The sequence below is a fragment of the Agelaius phoeniceus genome, chromosome 15, assembly GCF_051311805.1.
Source record: "Agelaius phoeniceus isolate bAgePho1 chromosome 15, bAgePho1.hap1, whole genome shotgun sequence".
NCBI lineage: Eukaryota > Metazoa > Chordata > Aves > Passeriformes > Icteridae > Agelaius > Agelaius phoeniceus.
In genome coordinates, this window is record NC_135279.1 from 1,623,439 (window position 1) to 1,639,419 (window position 15,981).

At 58.6% G+C, this 15,981-nt stretch overlaps 1 protein-coding gene across 1 annotated transcript in view; it reads right to left on the minus strand.

The window, feature by feature from the left end:
- The window catches only part of PPARGC1B (PPARG coactivator 1 beta), a 47,490-nt gene extending 44,111 nt beyond the window's left edge, over positions 1 to 3,379 (minus strand). The window contains exon 1 of the mRNA XM_054643073.2: positions 3,189 to 3,379. Coding sequence (XP_054499048.2) covers positions 3,189 to 3,272 — 84 coding nt within the window. The 5' untranslated portion in view covers positions 3,273 to 3,379. The remainder of the gene's footprint in view (positions 1 to 3,188) is intronic.
- Between the last annotated feature and the right edge of the window lie 12,602 nt (positions 3,380 to 15,981).

The following is a 15,981-nucleotide window of genomic DNA, read 5'->3' on the forward strand; positions in this document are numbered from 1 at the left end:
AAGAGGGAATATTGTATTTCAGTTCATGTGATCTTTTAAACATCCCTCTGAGAAGCAGCCTGGGTTCTTTTTATTATTATTTTTTCCCCCCTCCTGCTGCACTTTGTTTGGGATTTTTAAACGAATTGAAGCCGTTAGAGCCACAGTGCTCCAGCCTCTCACAGGGATGCTGAGAGCTGCTCCGTGGTGCTCTCGGCAGAGCTGCCTGGCTGGCACTTCCCAGTGCCTGGTGCCAGCAGATGAACCAGCTACAACCAGCTTCATACCTCTGAGCAGCAGAGTTGCACAAAATGGATTAAGCAGGCCCAGAAATGACACATTTTGAGGCGCAGCAGCACAAAATCACTTTTTTTTTGTTGGGGAAAAAAAAGGAAAAAAAAGGAAAAAAAAAAAGGAAAAAGGAGTTGGCAGGAGAAAGGCAGATATCAAGTGAAAAACCCTGATTTTCTTTCTGTAGCAATGCAGGTACCACGTGAATCATCGCTGTCCTCGATATGTAAATAGAGGTTAGCTGGCACCCTCAGCACAAACCCTTGTGAATAAGGGACTGATGCAGATACCCTGTCAAACCTCCCCTGTGCATCTCCCCAAGAACCTTGCTCAGGATTCTTCCCCTGGAAGGGAAGGGATCACCTGGCACCTGCACCAACTGCGCCTTTCTCACAACCTACTGCAAAAGCAGGACGGGGAGAAGCAGGGGCGAGAGAGCAGGAGAGTCCCAGTTCCTCAAAATTTCCACGAAGGAAACGGCCACAATTCATCATCCCGTGGCCTCCTGACAGCGCAGCCTCTCCGGATACCCTGCTCCATGCTGGGGCACTGGGGTCCCTGGGGCAGCAGCTTTGGGGCTCCCCGGAGGAGTCAGTAACCCAGTTGTAAGCAGAGGCTCGTACAGTAGTAATGGGGAGAGACGTCAGCGCCAGCCCGGCCCGCCTCCCGCTCCCAGTTAGAAGGCAGCATGTGACAGAGTCAGGGCTGGAGCCTTCCCCCAGTTTCATCAGAGGTTAAGGTACAAGCACAACACATGCTTACAACTTCAGGCGGTTCTTAAGCAAAGACATGCAAATCATAGCTCGGGGGGCGGCTGTTTTTTCTTCCTTTTTTCCATCTTCTCTTTTCTTCCCATCGCAGCCCTGAGCCCCTCAGCGCACGTGGGGACAGAAGAGGAAACGGAATTATCGAAAGCAGGCGCCGGACGGACGGGAGAGCGCAGAGGGGCTGCACGGGAGCTGCAGCGAGCTGCAAGGCTGCCCCCGCTGCTCCTCTCCTCCCACACCTGCAGATTTCAGAGCAGCGCTACCTGTGCTGCTCCCTCCAGCAGGGAGCACGCCGGGGACAGGGAGAGAAAACAGGGGACACAGCCAACTATGTTTCATCAACATCGTCTCATTTCAGCACAGGCCATTACACAGTTCCAAATTTTCCAGGGAATATTCACAACATGGTGGGCTTGCACCAGAGAGGGATGACAATTCATAGGATGTTTTTTCCCTCTCCCTTAGCAGTCGCTTTTCGGAACAAGATTCTTAAATTGGCACATCAAATGCTGACCAAAAAACAAAGAAAAAGAGAAACAAGGCTCCAGGCACATGCTGCAACCATAAGGGCTTTTCATGTCATGATTAACACACTGAGAACAGGAGGGTTATTACAGGGAAGTGGAGCCAGGAACTTTCACCTGCTCAGGGAGCAGTGGGGCTGGTGGGAGCTGCAGCCTTTGTGCCATACTTCCAGGGGATGACATCCCACACACGCAGCCAGCTCGGGGGACAGTGTCCCACACAGCCAGCCTCCTCTCCTGCAAGCCGATGGGCTCCCTCAGCAATAACAAAATGGAAAAAACCCACAAAGTGCTTACAAAATCTCGGCCCACTTCTCACCTTTCCTGACCCTCCTGCTGTAATCAACCTGTCAGCAGCTCTCGGTTAAGAAGCCAGGCTGCCTGCCCCCCTGCTCTGCCCCCAGAAGCCGCCCGGTCCCGTGCCAAGCCGGAGCGCTCTGGCGCTGGTGCGGGCGGGCAAAGGTGCCGGGACTACATCAATCTGGCTGGTGGCAAGCCCTGCCTGGTTCTGTCTGGCACACGCACCGCGGGCAAATCTGATTTACCAGGTCTCGAGCCCGTGTTTGTTTTGAACCCAAACGGCGGCAGGATTAGCCCTGGTTCCTGTCCCCCACAAACGCACACGCTCCTGGCTGTTTGCAATCGCCGGGGCTGAACTGGTGAGAGAGCAAGGGTTGGGATGAATGCGCTCGCTTCACAATCAGAGCTATTTTGTAATCCGTGGTTATGAAAGTGAAGGGTCGGGGGGGGATGATAAATAACTACAGAAAACTCTTCCCACTTGCAGCAGCCTCATCGAGACGACTGCGAAATGCGCGGCCGTGCTCGGGCTCAGCCCCGGCTCCGGCTCCTGCCCGGTTTATTGTATAGCGCCTCTCTTGCAGCCCCCAAAATGGAAAAGCATGCGAACCCTATAGCCAGCACGGCTCGCTCTCGTGATCCCGCCGGAGCTGCCAAGGAGCCTTAATCTGATTTTAATACCCGGCTCCGTCCAAAACACAGCCCATCCACATTTTGGAGCCGGCGACACGCAGCACCGAGACCCCTGTCGCTGTCGCACCCCCCCTCCCCAAACCTCCATCCCCCAAGATCCCAGCCCGTATGCGTGGAATTGACGCTCGGCATGACTCATCCCACAGCCCGGCTCTATCAGCCCCCACCGCGCAGCCCCCTGCAGAGCCCCCCCCACCACCTCGCCGCCCCCTCCCCACCTTCGGAGGAGCCCTAACAACCGGGGGGGTGCTTCTGCACCGAAACCCATCGCCCCTTCAACTTGTCCCCCGTCCCCCACAAACTGCCGGCCGATGGGGGAACGGGCTGGGGGGGCGCGGGAGTCCACGTGCGAGTGGTGCTGAAAGCGCCGGCGGGGCTGCGGGGCTGCGGCCGCCCGGGAGCCCCGGGAGGGGCGCGCACAGCCCCGCGGGCGGCCGGCTCCGCAGCCGCGGAGAGAACGGGACCGCCGCACACCCCGGGGCACCCGGCGGACGAGCCGGGCCCCGCAGCCCCGCTCCGGCAGCACCGGCTCTTCCCCGGGTGCCCCGGCAAGCAGCGGGGGGGGCCGCCCGTTCCCCCCTCCGGTGCAGCGCGCCGGGGAGCCGCGCAGCAGAGCCCCCCCCGCGCTGCCTACCTGGCTGTCCGCTAGGTAACTGAAGACGAAGGAGGAGAGATCCTCGTCGAGCAGAGAGCTGCAATCCGGCCCCGGCTCCGCCATCTTCCACCTCCGGCTGGGGCTGAGCACCGAGCATGCAGCAGGCGCGGCGGCGGGAGCCGGGCGGCCGGCGGGGCGGGGAGCGCGGAGCGCCGGGGCGGAGCCGCCCGCAGCCCCCGCCCGCAGCCCCCGCCCGCAGCCCCCGCCCGCAGCCCCCGCCCGCAGCCCCCGCCCGCAGCGGCTGCGGAGCCGGACACGGGGGGATTGTGCGAGGAAGCGCCCCGGGGGCTTTGCAGACACGCGTGGGACACCACTTTTTGTGTGTCCCTTGGAAGTGCCACCCCGTCAAACAGGGGGTGCCACCGGCCCCTGGGTTGCTCCGAGTTTGGATGTGTAAGCGCTGGGTGCAGCGCGTCAGACCAGGGGGCACATCCAGGCTCTCTCTGGCGCTTTTAAAGTAGTTCCTGCAGGAGTGCCTTCCCCAGGGACATGCACACGCAGAGGGAACCCGCTTTGAGCAGTGCCACCGTGCACACCTTAAAATTGCCAGCGTTTCAAAGTGGGAGCACCCAACAGCACCAGGCACCTCTCAACAGTCCCCAGATCACCCCATTTGCAGTGATATTTGGAGATACAAAAACCCTGAGAGCCGTGGCTGGGCCAGGGGTCACTTCCAGGCTCGGTGGGTCTGCATGAAGTGGGACCAGAGGACTGCAGTAAAGAGTAAAAAGGAGCAAAAGATCTTCTGATTTTCCTTGTTTTCATTTCAGCTGCGGCTGTGAGCATCTTGATGTCACGCACGTCATCTTTCTGTCTGGGGTTTTGAGGCGTATCCTAAAAGCCCTTTCAGAAATAATTAATGATGGGACCAAAAATCTCATGAATGTTCTATTTACTTACCCATAGCAATTACATGGGAAAGAGCAGGGCTTGGCACTGCAGCCTGAATTAGCTGATACACAACCAACCAAGTGGCAACACCTGCAGCCTAATGGCTCCAAATCCTTGATTCCCCTCAGACTGCCTAGACAGGCCTGCAGGGTCACCGTAAAGAGCTGATGGAGCAAAGTCATGTGGAGCTATCGGGGTGGGGAGCTCTGTGCCAGGCTCTGAGGGGTGAACAGAAAGTGCTTCTTCCTCTGGCAGGAAAGGCCTGCCCGTGTTCTCTTTGCTGTTGTTTCAAAGGCAGAGCTGTTTCCAGCCACTCTTAATTCCCTCTGGCCTCCCTTTGGCTCAGGACATGTTGTGAACACCACTCAGTGGAGCAACACTGGGTTTTCCCTGATGATCCCAAGCCTTGCACCAAAGGGAGATGTCAGGAACAGCATCTGTTGTGTCACACTGATGAGAGCTGCAGGCCAGAGTGGCCTGGCTGCTGGGATGGGACAAAGCAACTCTTCCTCGTTGCTGTGCACTCTAATACTAATTACTGATGCCAAAACATTTACCCAAGGTGCTTTTCCGGCTGCCCTGCCAGCAGTGAAACTTCTCTTCCCATGGGTGGGAGAACTGGGCCCTGCCATGCCCTGCCAGGATTTCCAGTCACAGCGGGCACAGCACACTCAGCAGGGCCAAGGAAGGAAATTGCCTTGCTCTGGGGCATGTGCAATTCCTTGAAGACTGGGACTCAAATTCCCAGCTGACCCCACTGAGCAGTGATCTCACGTGCATTCCTTTCCTTGCACAAGATGCAAGTGATGAAGGCTACGGTTGTGATGAAGATGAGCTGAGAACAGAAGGGAGGTTTGCTCCATCAGGGCTGGAAGGCCTCACCACACCAGTCCTTTGGGAGGAATTTGTTGCACAAAAGGCGAGGTTTGCACTTGTGTATCTCGTGATTTCCTTTGCATCATCTGTACTCAAATGGGAAGTAACATTTGTGGGAATTACTCGTCAATTGTCATTCAAAAATCAAGTTGTGCATAGCTGGGTTTTTCAGAAATACCTTTTCCCTTCTGGTCCATGTGCAAGCACATTTCCTCCTCCCTTTCTTTCTAACGGAGGACATGAGCCCTTCCCAGCCTCCAGCCTGCAGGACACCCCCCCAGCAGCAGCCACCCCCAGGCATGGAGGAGCATGAGGAAAGCAAAGCCCAGCCTGCACTGCCCCATTCCCCCTCTGAACAGACAGCTGAGGGCTTCTTCCAGCCCTGCAGCAAAACTGGATGTGACATTGGGGTCAGAGTCCCTTGTGCTGGGAGGGGGACACAGGACAGCAGAGCACAATGGGGCATCTTGGCCAAGTGGACTTTCTGCTGCTTCTGGGTTTCTGTGGGATCCTGCAGGATGAAATACAGCTGCTGACGTGGCTGCAAGTTGTTGTTGACCTGCCCAACTTCAGCTCCTGACTGCTCTGGACTTTTGCACAGTCCAAGCATTTTTCTGTGCCTTTTGGTTCTTTTCACCTATGAAATGGAGATCACACCACTTCCCTGTGCCCTGCAGTTTCTGGAGGAATTGGTTGAATAACACTCATAAAAAGGGCTTTGGAAGCACCAGGAGAGAAGAGAAGGAGGACAGGACGTTATAAGTGGTGCTGTCTCCACCTTCTTAGAAGTCAGTCATGTGGCAGCCTCAGAAGCACCTGCGGTGGGTAGGGATGGTGGTGGTGTGAATGGGACATCACATTGCCCGTGTCACACACCCTGCCCTGTGCACAGAGCCAGCCAGCTCTGCCGTGTGCTCACAGCTTCCCTCCTCAACCAGACCCCGAGCTTCGAGAGCAGGGCAGCTGCCAGAGCTCCAGCTCCTGCTGCTCTCTGCATCTATGGACTCCAGGAGGTGTCAGCCCCTCTCGAGCAGAGTTAAACCCCCTGTGCCCACCCTGGCCTGGCAGCCCTGGCTGTGCTGGAGTGCCCCGTGGCACCGCGCTGCCGCTGCAGCAGACACTCGATGCTCGGCCCGGAGGGGCTGGGGATAACATTACCGAGGTAAAATATAACAGGAAATCTTGCAAATGTCCTTTCAAAACAACAGCGAGCGAGTAATGTCATTGGGCCAGCGGTCAGGAGGGGACAGGGTTTGAAGGTACCCTGAGCCTGCCAAGGGCCAGGCGTGGGACAGGGGCCGGAGCCAATGAGCGCCGGCTGGGCAGGAGCCACCCCGGCCCGGCGACCGCCCGCCCTCGCTCTCACGTTGCAGCTGCCTCTGTTTGTGGATGGCAAAGTGTTGTAAGGAGCGAGCAGTGAGAGGCAGCGGCAAATGGGGCTGCTCCGAGGAGTTACAACACCCGCAGCCCCCGCTGGTGACGCTCTCTGCTCGGCACTGCCGTGGCATGGGGGCACTGGCGCGGTGGCCGCTCTGGCTGGGGACGGGAAAGGCTTTGTGGGCTGGCAGGAGCTCTGTGAGCCGCTGCTGGGTGAGCTGGGGGCAGCTGAAGGGGAAGGTGTCCCCAGGCTGCCCAGAGCCCTGCCCTGCAGCGCTCTCCATCCACGCAGGCTGCTCAGGCACGCACAGTGGTTGGCAGTGCCATGCCCAGGGTTTCGCTGACTTTCTCTGCCTGGCTCCTTTCCACGAGCTCTGCTTTCCCTTCCCCACAGCCCTGCTCAGCACTCGGCTCAGCCTTATCCTTCACCTGAGATCACGAGCACAGGGACAGAGTGTTGCTTTCCCTCCATGCTTTCTGTGCCTCATTAGCTGTGTGCACCTGGGAGCTCCTGTCTCCTCCTCCTCCTCCTCGGTGACAGGAGGGCTCTGTTATGCTTCGTGGCCAGCAAGGAATGAAAGTCTGATGTCCTCTCTGCCACAGGGCTGAGGGACTGGCCCCTGGGCTGGAGGGGACCTAAGAAACAAAAGTGGATTTTGAGGGCAAGGTGGGCTCTGAGATCCAGCTTGTCCAGGGGGCAGGGCTGAGCCTCTGGTAGTTCAGAGATTGCCATTGCTGCTCCAGACTCCCTCAGCACCACTGGGGAGTGATGTCCCACTGTGCCACAGGCACAGCCCTCAGGCAGGCACACCAGGACACCATGGATGCTCTGCCTGTGCTGGGCCACAGCCCCCCAGGGCCCTCTCTGTGCCAGAGGCAGAGGGTCCCTCCCCCTGTGCCACCTGCCAGGCTCTCTGCAGCTCCTTCCCCGGAGCAGGGGCTGCTGCAGCTCTGTCAGAGGAGCCTGTGGCCAGCACTGAGGGCTGAGGGATGCACCCGTGCAGGGTGATGCTGTGCAGTGCTGCAGCCTGCCCCACCCTGAGCATGCTCCTCTCCCAAACTGCAGCCTGGAGCGTGCTGGGGAGGCAAATCCACACAGTTATTGCAGAGAAAACCTGTCAGGAGACAAATGTGATGGCAAAGGAGCAAGAAAGGGCTTTTGTGGCTGCATTGTTGAAACAGATGGGAATTTCCTGGAGCAAGAGGCAGCGGAGGGTAGGGATGGCTCCTGCACGATGGCTCACGCTGCCCACCAGCTGTGTGGGCCGAGCAGGGGACCAGGATGCCCATTGACTCCTTATGGCACTTTCAGTGACTCATTTGTCCATGGAAGCAGCACACCCACAGCAGCTGAAGCAGCCTGTCCTCCTCCCCAGGCTGCTCTGGCACAGCAGGGCCAGCCGGCCCCTTCTGCCTGGGGATGAGAGGCTGGCAGCAGCCCAGGGCACTCGGCTCACGCTGTACCTCACTTCATCTGGGGGAAGGAACATGCTGTCAGAGACCTTGCCCTGCTCCTTCTACACTGCCTGGCATCCCAGCCTGCAGCCCCAGCCTGCCCCTCGCTGTTCCAGGGCCGGTGCCCCCCGTGCTGCCCCGAGCAGCCTGGCACAGGGCACCAGCCAGCTGTGGGACCGGCAGGATGGCACCATCTGCTTCGTGTCCCTCGTGTCCCTCTCACTGCAGCTGAGCTCGGCTCTCCCACAGCCCTGGCAGCTCTCACACTGTGCTGCCAGTGTCTGTCACAGCCCATCCATGTCACCCCACTGGCCTCTCGCTGCCCCCCCGCCTCATCCCTGCCTGCTGATCTGCCTCTGCTCCTGGTGCTGCTGCCTGGGCTCCCTTCAGTGCCCATGCCTGCCTGGCAGGCCTGCACCAGGAGCTGGGCTGTCTCCTGTATCCCCACCATGCTGCTGCCAGCTGCTCCCAGGAGCAGTGAGGGCATTGGGGTGGCTGGCTGAGACCCAGGCTGGCCTCATCCTCCTCTGCTGATGGCTCCAAGCAGGGCAGCTCCTCCTGCCTCTCCCTGGAGGCTGCTCAGAGTCTGGGTGCTTCTCTTCCTCTCTTTGTTTTAACTGCCTCATCCCAGAGATGTGCCATGATCACCAGAGCAGGTCCTGATCCTCCTGCACCAGCAGAGCTGGCCAAGGCAGTGAGCGGTGGAGGGAGACACTGTGGATCTGCAGCACTGCTGAGCAAGGACTTGCTGTTCCCCAGGCAGCTGTTGCTGGCAGGGATGTCCATGGGCATCTCCTGGCTCGTGACTCCCAGCCTGCCAGGCTGGCTCCGTCTGTCCCTGGGCCTCCATCTCGCAGCACCCCCTCCTCCTTTGTCACCAGCTGTCCTCTGAGCATCCCCCACAGTGACTGGCCACTGTCCCCAGCTCCTGGGCACGACTGGTGGGAAGGGGCTGGTGCTCAGCTCCTGGCACCCCCTGAGCACAGACGCCGCTGTCAGAGCAGAAACCCCTCTGCAGGTGTTCCCCCCTTGCCAGGCTGATGAGCAAAGCCACCCTCAGCACTTTGGGGAGTTGGGGGCCGGGGGCTCAGTGGGGCTGGCTGTGAGGGGTGGGCAGCAGGCACTGGTGCAGACACTGCTGTGCTGCTCCTCAGCGCCTCAGCACCGTCTCCCTGAGCAGGAGACACTTCAGCTCCAGCCAGTGCTATAAATAAAACCATGTTCTTTTATCCCGCCAAATAGGTTCTCATTGATTTTACCTATTCCTTCTCCTCCCCCCAATCCCTTTGGAATGTGAAGTCAGCTGTGGAGGAGCTTGGGGAGCCGCCAGGCCGGCTGGGGAAATGCCACCCCCTCCAGCCCCTCTTCCTGGGAATAGCTGCTCTCTCTCTGGGCAGGCGGCACCGCTGGAGGAGAGCAAACGAAGCTCCCTGGTGGAAGTTTGCCGGCTAATTATTTATTAATGTCCTGGCAGCGCAATCACCGGCAGCCAGGCAGCCCCTGAGCCCCAGGAGAAGGAGGAGGAGGAGGATGGAGAGCTCTGCTGGTGGAGCTTTCTTGCCGAGGAGGTGACATCGCTGCGGTGTCCAGCTGCTCCGGTTCCCCGTGAGGTAAAGGGGGCCCATCCCAAAGGGGACCATCCCAGAGACCCTGGGACGTGCTGAGGGCTGGTCCCAGAGTGGCCCTGGTCCCTTGTGGGTGATGGCAGCTGTGGGGCTCAGCCCCCCCCAGAACAGGCAGCGTTTGGATGCTGACTTGCTGCAAGCAGCTCTTCTGCACACAGGAGCTCCCCGTGCAGGGATAGCAACAGAAATAATGCAGCAAATCACAGCTCGCACAGCCTCCCTGGCACTTGAAAGCATCTCGAGAGCTTAAAAAGCTGCAAGATGCTCTCATTCCCATCCTCTCCGTGCTCCTGTGCTTAGAGGACGGGGGGAGCATCAATTTCCCCGGCAACGGGGCCCCGCTCGGGCACGGTGCGGGAGGCAGGGCAGCCTCGTGCTGCCCGAGCGGGGCTCCGGCTGACTCATCGCCATGCAGTATGCAATTACCACGGCAAGTGCGGGCCCCTGCTGTTCCGCACAGGTATCTGTGTCAGCCAGGGCTATTTCCAGCTCTCCCCGCACTCCCGGCTCCGGCGAGAGGTAAGAACGCAGCCGCCTCGCTCCTCCGCCCGCCACAGGCACGGGCACGAGTTTCCCGGGAGCGGCGAGCCAGGGGGCTGAGGATGGCATCCCAAGAGCCCCGGTTGCACAACTGGGGGAGGAGAGATCCGTGCCGCTCACTGCCCACGCGTTCCGTGCTGCTGAGGGCGCAGCTCCGACTGGCAGCGGCCGGGGGCTCGCAGCGCTGGCACCGGGCAGGCGGCGTTTGGGGCCGTCATTAGCAGCGCTGGAAAAGGAGCAGCAGGGATGGGGTAAAGCACAGACTGAGAAATGCTCCGGCCTGGAAAGGCAGGGGAGGGAGCGGGATAACGGGGGCGCAGCGGTGGCAGACAGCGCCTTTCCCTGACCCAGCAGATAACGGGAGCCCCGCGGCTCTGCCTCCCCGCCTGACATCGAGCGCCTGCCGTTCCCCAGCAAGCTGCCGAGCCGAACTGCACTCAGGGAGTGAGATTTTTGGATTCCCAGAATGTTTACCTAAGATTTTGCTCGCCGCTTTTCCCGCTGGTTGCTGTGAGCTGGAATTGGGGAAAGCCTCAGGAGCTGGGCACGTCTTGGACAAGGATGGAGCCTCCAGGCTCAAGCCTCGATCGTGGCAGGGGTTTTCCAGCTGGGGCTGTCCCAGCAGGGCAGCAGCTGCAGCCCTGTCCCCGTGGCCATGAGCAGGGGCAGCTGTGCCATCACAGCAGCGCTCAGACTGGGAAGGACTGGAGTCCCTGCCTGGGTGGGATGAGTCTGCCTGCCCAGGGGGAGCAAGGCCAGCCTTGCACAGCCTTTGGGGGTTTTCCCGAGGTGCTGGAGGTTTGCCCACCTTCCCCTGGAGGGTGTGATATGGGAGGAGCCTCCACATGTGACAGAGATGTGCCTGGCATGGGTCTGCCCAGGGCGGTGGCACGATGGATGTGTCACACCACTGAGCCCCGGGGTGCAGCCTGTGTGGCAGGGAACATTCTGAATCCATTTTCCCTGCCCTGAGCATGAGCTGTGGTCACTCCTCGGCTGGGCCTGCTGGGGATAATGGAAAAAGAAGGGATGGATACATGCAAGGGGCTGGCAGGGCTCTGTGCCTCAGCATCCCTTTGGCCTTTGCCTGACCTGTGCCCACCAAAGCCCAGCCTGGGAGGGGGTGAGGCCTCAGCCAGAGCTGTACCCCTGTTCCAGGTGCCAGGCTGAGAATGGCACCCAGCATTTGTCCTTCCCACAGCCCTCAGCACGGGAGAGCTGCTACAGTATTTCACTGGAAAAACCACATTAATCATCCTCAGCACCGCCTCCCTGGCCTTTGTCACAGTTTGGTGCCCCAGCAGCGGCTTTAAAAGCATTATTTATTTTTAATAAAAGCTGATCTAAAGAGCGGCGTTGGCGGGATGATAAAAATAAAAATGCAGTGGTTGTCACAACTGTCAGCATCCCTGGGAATGGGGTCTGGCAGTGCCCGGCTGCCTTCCCCCCCCAGCCTGAGTGGCTGCACAGGAAGGCAGAAAAAGCCAGCAGCACGTGCCTTGGGCAGCCTCTGTGCCAGGAAAGCAGCTCCTGCCCCTTATTTTAATACACAGGTGCACTTCTCCAGTGTATTTGTAATTTTCTGAATGTTTAGCAACTTTAATTTCATTTACTGCATGAATAAATGAGCAAATAGGACATATACAAATGTTGGGAAGTAAATTAGCTTAAGTCTCTTCATTAAAAGAACTATGTGTTATTAAAACATCTGTGTTGCAATGTGCTGATATCACATTAGCAACAGGAATAAGAAATCCTGTTTATCCCTAGGAAACTAGATTTCCAGGGCATGGATCTGGCAGCGTGCACCGGGGCTGAGGCTGTAAACCACAGTGCCTGGCAGCATCTCCATTTCCCCAGGGAGCCCTGCAGAGTCACGGGGCAGCATTCCATGTCCCAGGCTCCAGGGCAAGCTGAGAGCTGCATCCCAAAGCTGCTGTCCCTGGAAAACTCTGCCTGCACTGCCCAGCCCCAAGGCAGTGTGCATCAGGCAGGGGGAGAGGGAAGCGTGCAGGGATTGAGCAGGAATTGAGCAGGAATTGTGCAGGGATTGTGCAGGGATTGAGCAGGAATTGAGCAGGAATTGTGCAGGGATTGTGCAGGGATTGAGCAGGAATTGAGCAGGAATTGAGCAGGAATTGTGCAGGGATTGAGCAGGAATTGTGCAGGAATTGAGCAGGGATTGAGCAGGAATTGAGCAGGAATTGTGCAGGGATTGTGCAGGGATTGAGCAGGAATTGTGCAGGGATTGAGCAGGAATTGTGCAGGAAGCACACCTCACTCACTTCCTGACCATCTCTTCTCTTTCCATCACTTTTCCTTCTGGCAGAAGGGAACAGAGCTGGACTGGAGGCCCTGGGCAGAGCCCACCCCAGCTCTGCCATCCCTGCTGCTGAGGCTCTCTCAGCTCTGGCCAGCCTGGCAGGTTTCTCTGCAGAGCAGGGTCAGGGAGCTGCACCAGGGCTCCTCTCAAGCTCAGGTTTCTCCCTGGCTCTTCCCGAGGAGCTCCATTTGCAGAGCCCCGTGAGCAGCAGGGTTTCAATGCTGTCTGGCCAAGGCAGAGCACAGCCGTGGCTGGGACAAAACAAAACCAGCATTCACGGGCGGTCATTGAAATTCCCAGCAGCTGTTCCCTCCCAGCACACTCAGGTCTGCCCTCCTTTGCTGTCCTCAGGCACTTCCAGGGACGCTTTCCTGGGTGGCAGGGGAACAGGTTCACCCATGACCAGCATTCCTCGTCCTCCTGCTCCTGCCTGATGAAAACCAGCCCTGCTGGGGTGGCCCTGCCTGGTTCAGGGGTCACTCAGAGCCACCCCCAGTCACCGGCACCCCCAGCCCCTGCCCCGCGTGTCCCTCCCCAGCTCCAGCTCATCCCCATCTCCTCGTGGGGCTGCCTGAGCCCCCGAGGCCGAGCCAGGCTGTGGGGTTGGCAGCCCAGGCTGTCTCCATCTCCTCCCCACAGCGGGAGAACGCCCGGGACTCCGGGAGAGCCCCCGGGGATGGCTGGGGCTGATGGCTGGGGCACGGTCAGAGCGGCCCGAGCGCCGCCCCAAGCGCGGCTCACATGAGGCAGAAATTGCTCGGGCACATGTTTTGGTCAGGTTGGGGTTAACCCCAGCCGTGCCTGGCCGTGGGGCAGGCAGCAGGAGCCAGCACACTGCTGGAGAATGGCTCGCTCAGGGAGCCGGGGCTGAGCGCTGCCTGCAGCCCCAGCACCGAGCACAAACGAGTTTAGCGGCCTCAATTTAATTCCCTTTTGGACATGGTGGGAAAAAGATATTAAAGGAGGGAGAAGGAGAACAGAACCCTGGATGGATCAGTGCTGGGATGGGATGGTGAGCTGCAGACACGAGGGGCCAGGGCTGAGCCCTGGGGCTGTGCTGGCAGCAGGGACGGGGTCACAGGCACAGCAGAGGGGGTGTCACTCCCTCTGGATGTGCCCAGTTCCCGTAGCTGGAGCCACCAGAGTGAGGGTGCACCAAGCCCGGGGCTCCTCCATCCCAGGATATCCATGGGCTGCCCCTCTCCCCCTGCTCTCCCCACCCTGGGGCCGGGGCACACCCAGCCAAGGGAAGGGGAAGATGCCACTTCTAAGCCCTCAGGAGCCAGGGCTCCGATTTCAAAAAATAAAGTGAGGTTTTCATCTGTATTTGCTTAGCAGGGTAATGACTTTATTTCTGATTTGATGCTCTGGTCCCTGATGGCTCAGTCACGGAAAGGGAGAGCTGATAAGAGTGAAGAGGCCCCGCCAGAGGGATGCTGTGGCTGCTCTGTGCCTGGCAATCCCCACCTGGATCCTTTCCAGGGGATTCCAGAAATGCTGTCAGCTCTGGGAGCTGGACTGTGGGCATGGGGAGGGCAGCAGCTCGAGGAGGTGAAAGCCAGCCCTGATAAGAGCTGGGCTCTGCCCCGTTATGGCTGTGGGGAAGGCACAAGAGCAGCACAAGGTATTCCATACTTGGTGTGACCTGCCTGGATCACACTGTGCCTCTGGCCTCGTCCTCTTTGGGAGGAACAAACCCTCCCTGGCATTCCTCTGTGCCCACCCCATGCCCCTGGGTGACTGCTGAGGCCTGGCAGGCAGCAGGAATGTCCCTCCTTGGAAGATTTAATCACCCAGAGCAATCCAGCTCCATTTCTGCATCACAAGAAGCAAACTGATGTGTTTTGCCTGAGGTAACTGCTTTAGACTGGGAGGGCAACCCCAACCCCACTGCACCCAGTTCCCCCCAGCCTGAACGAGAAGCTGGGCAGATTTTCTTTGCTGAGGAGGAAGGAGGTTTCTCGTCTCCCCCATCACTTGTTCCCAGTTTGCCAGTCCCACAGAGACACGAGCAGAGCTCTGTGCAGCTGGAGGGTTAACATCTCAGCTCTTCCAAATAAATAGAAAATGACCCAGTTTCTTTATTTTCCTCTTTTCCCAAAGTCCAAACACCCAAAAAATGAGATGGTAAGTGGAAGCCACAAATAGATTTCATGTATCCTGGCAGAGCTGGGAGATGAAAGCAGGGAAATCAGCTCCTGCCTCCCCTGCTCAGACCTGGGAATGGTGCAGCACATCTTGCCAGGGGTTGGTTTCCCTGGATCAACCAAGCAGGAGAGGTTTTGGGTCTGATCCCAGTTCAAACCTCATCCCTGGGAGATCAGGCTCTTCCCAAGCCCTCCCCAGTGCTGCTCCCATCTGCCTTGTTCCAGGCATTAAGGTGAGTGGCAGAACGTGCCCAGCCTTCAACCATTCCTATCACGTCCCATCTGGAGACAGAAATCTGCCTGCTGGCTTCACAATTAAAATTGAAATGATTTGATTATGGGGCTTCATTAGTAAAAACAAACACCAGGCAGCCTCCCCCCCTCCCTCTCCCCCCACATCCCCGCCCAGCCGTTCCTCCCTGGGGCTGTTTTAGGTAAATCCCAGCCGGGATGCGGTCGGACTCACAAAAGACTTCGTGTCTGCAGCTTGAAGCTCCTGTCGGGAGCAGCCTGAAACAGGCAGATTTTAGACCCACAAATGAGGGGAAAGAGGCAGATTTTAGACCCACAAAATCTCCTTCGGGCAGAGATGGAGGAGCAGCCCCGATGGGCTGCATGGAGTGCCCGGCACAGCAGGGAGGGGAGCAGGGAGGGAAGCAGGATGCTTTCAGCCCCCCTGGATGCTTTCAGCCCCTCTGGATGCTTCCCAACCCCTCTGGGTGCTTCCCAGCCCCTGTGGGTGCTTCCCAGCCCCTCTGGATGCTTTCCATCCCCTCTAGGTTCTTCCCATCCCCTCTGGGTGCTTCCCAGCCCCTCTGGATGATTCCCAGCCCCTCTGGATGATTCCCAGCCCCTCTGGGTGCTTGCAGACCTCACCAAGGGGCTCCCAGAGCTCGTGGGGCTCCTGCCTGGACTCCATCCCCTTCATTCTGTGAGTCTTTGCACCTCCACACCAACCTGGCCTTGTCCTTGCTCGCTCCTTTTTCCTTCCCTGCAGCTGCAGCATCCCACAGGAAGGGCTGAGCAGGCTCAGAGTAGACTCTGAGCAGGCACAGAGTAAGCTCAGAGCAGACACAGAGTAAGCTCAGAGCAGGCACGGAGTAGACACGGAGTAGGCTCAGAGCAGGCTGCCCGTGGTGTGTGCAGATGCTCCAGTCCCTAAAGCATTGGCAGCTCTGGGGGAAGCAATTCAATTTTCACTTGGGGCTTTGGGAACAGGCTGTGCAGGCTGGGAGAGGAGCAATGCCAATGGAGGAGGGCTCGGGAATGCTGCTGGGGCAGGGGGCTCTCCCTGGGACTGCTTTTCTCCAGCTGTGGCAGGACAAGGGGAATGGTTTGCAACGGACAGAGAGAAGGGTTGGGTCAGATATTAGGAAAAAGTTGAAGAGTCACCAAGGCAGTGGCACTAACAGCATTGCTGTCCTACCCTGGCTTGCCTTGTGGGCTAAATCTTTAACCAGATCAAGGGTTTAACTTTATCAGTAGCTGGAAAAACGTGGCACCACTTCCCTGGGGCAAAGTATCCTGATCCCTGCAGA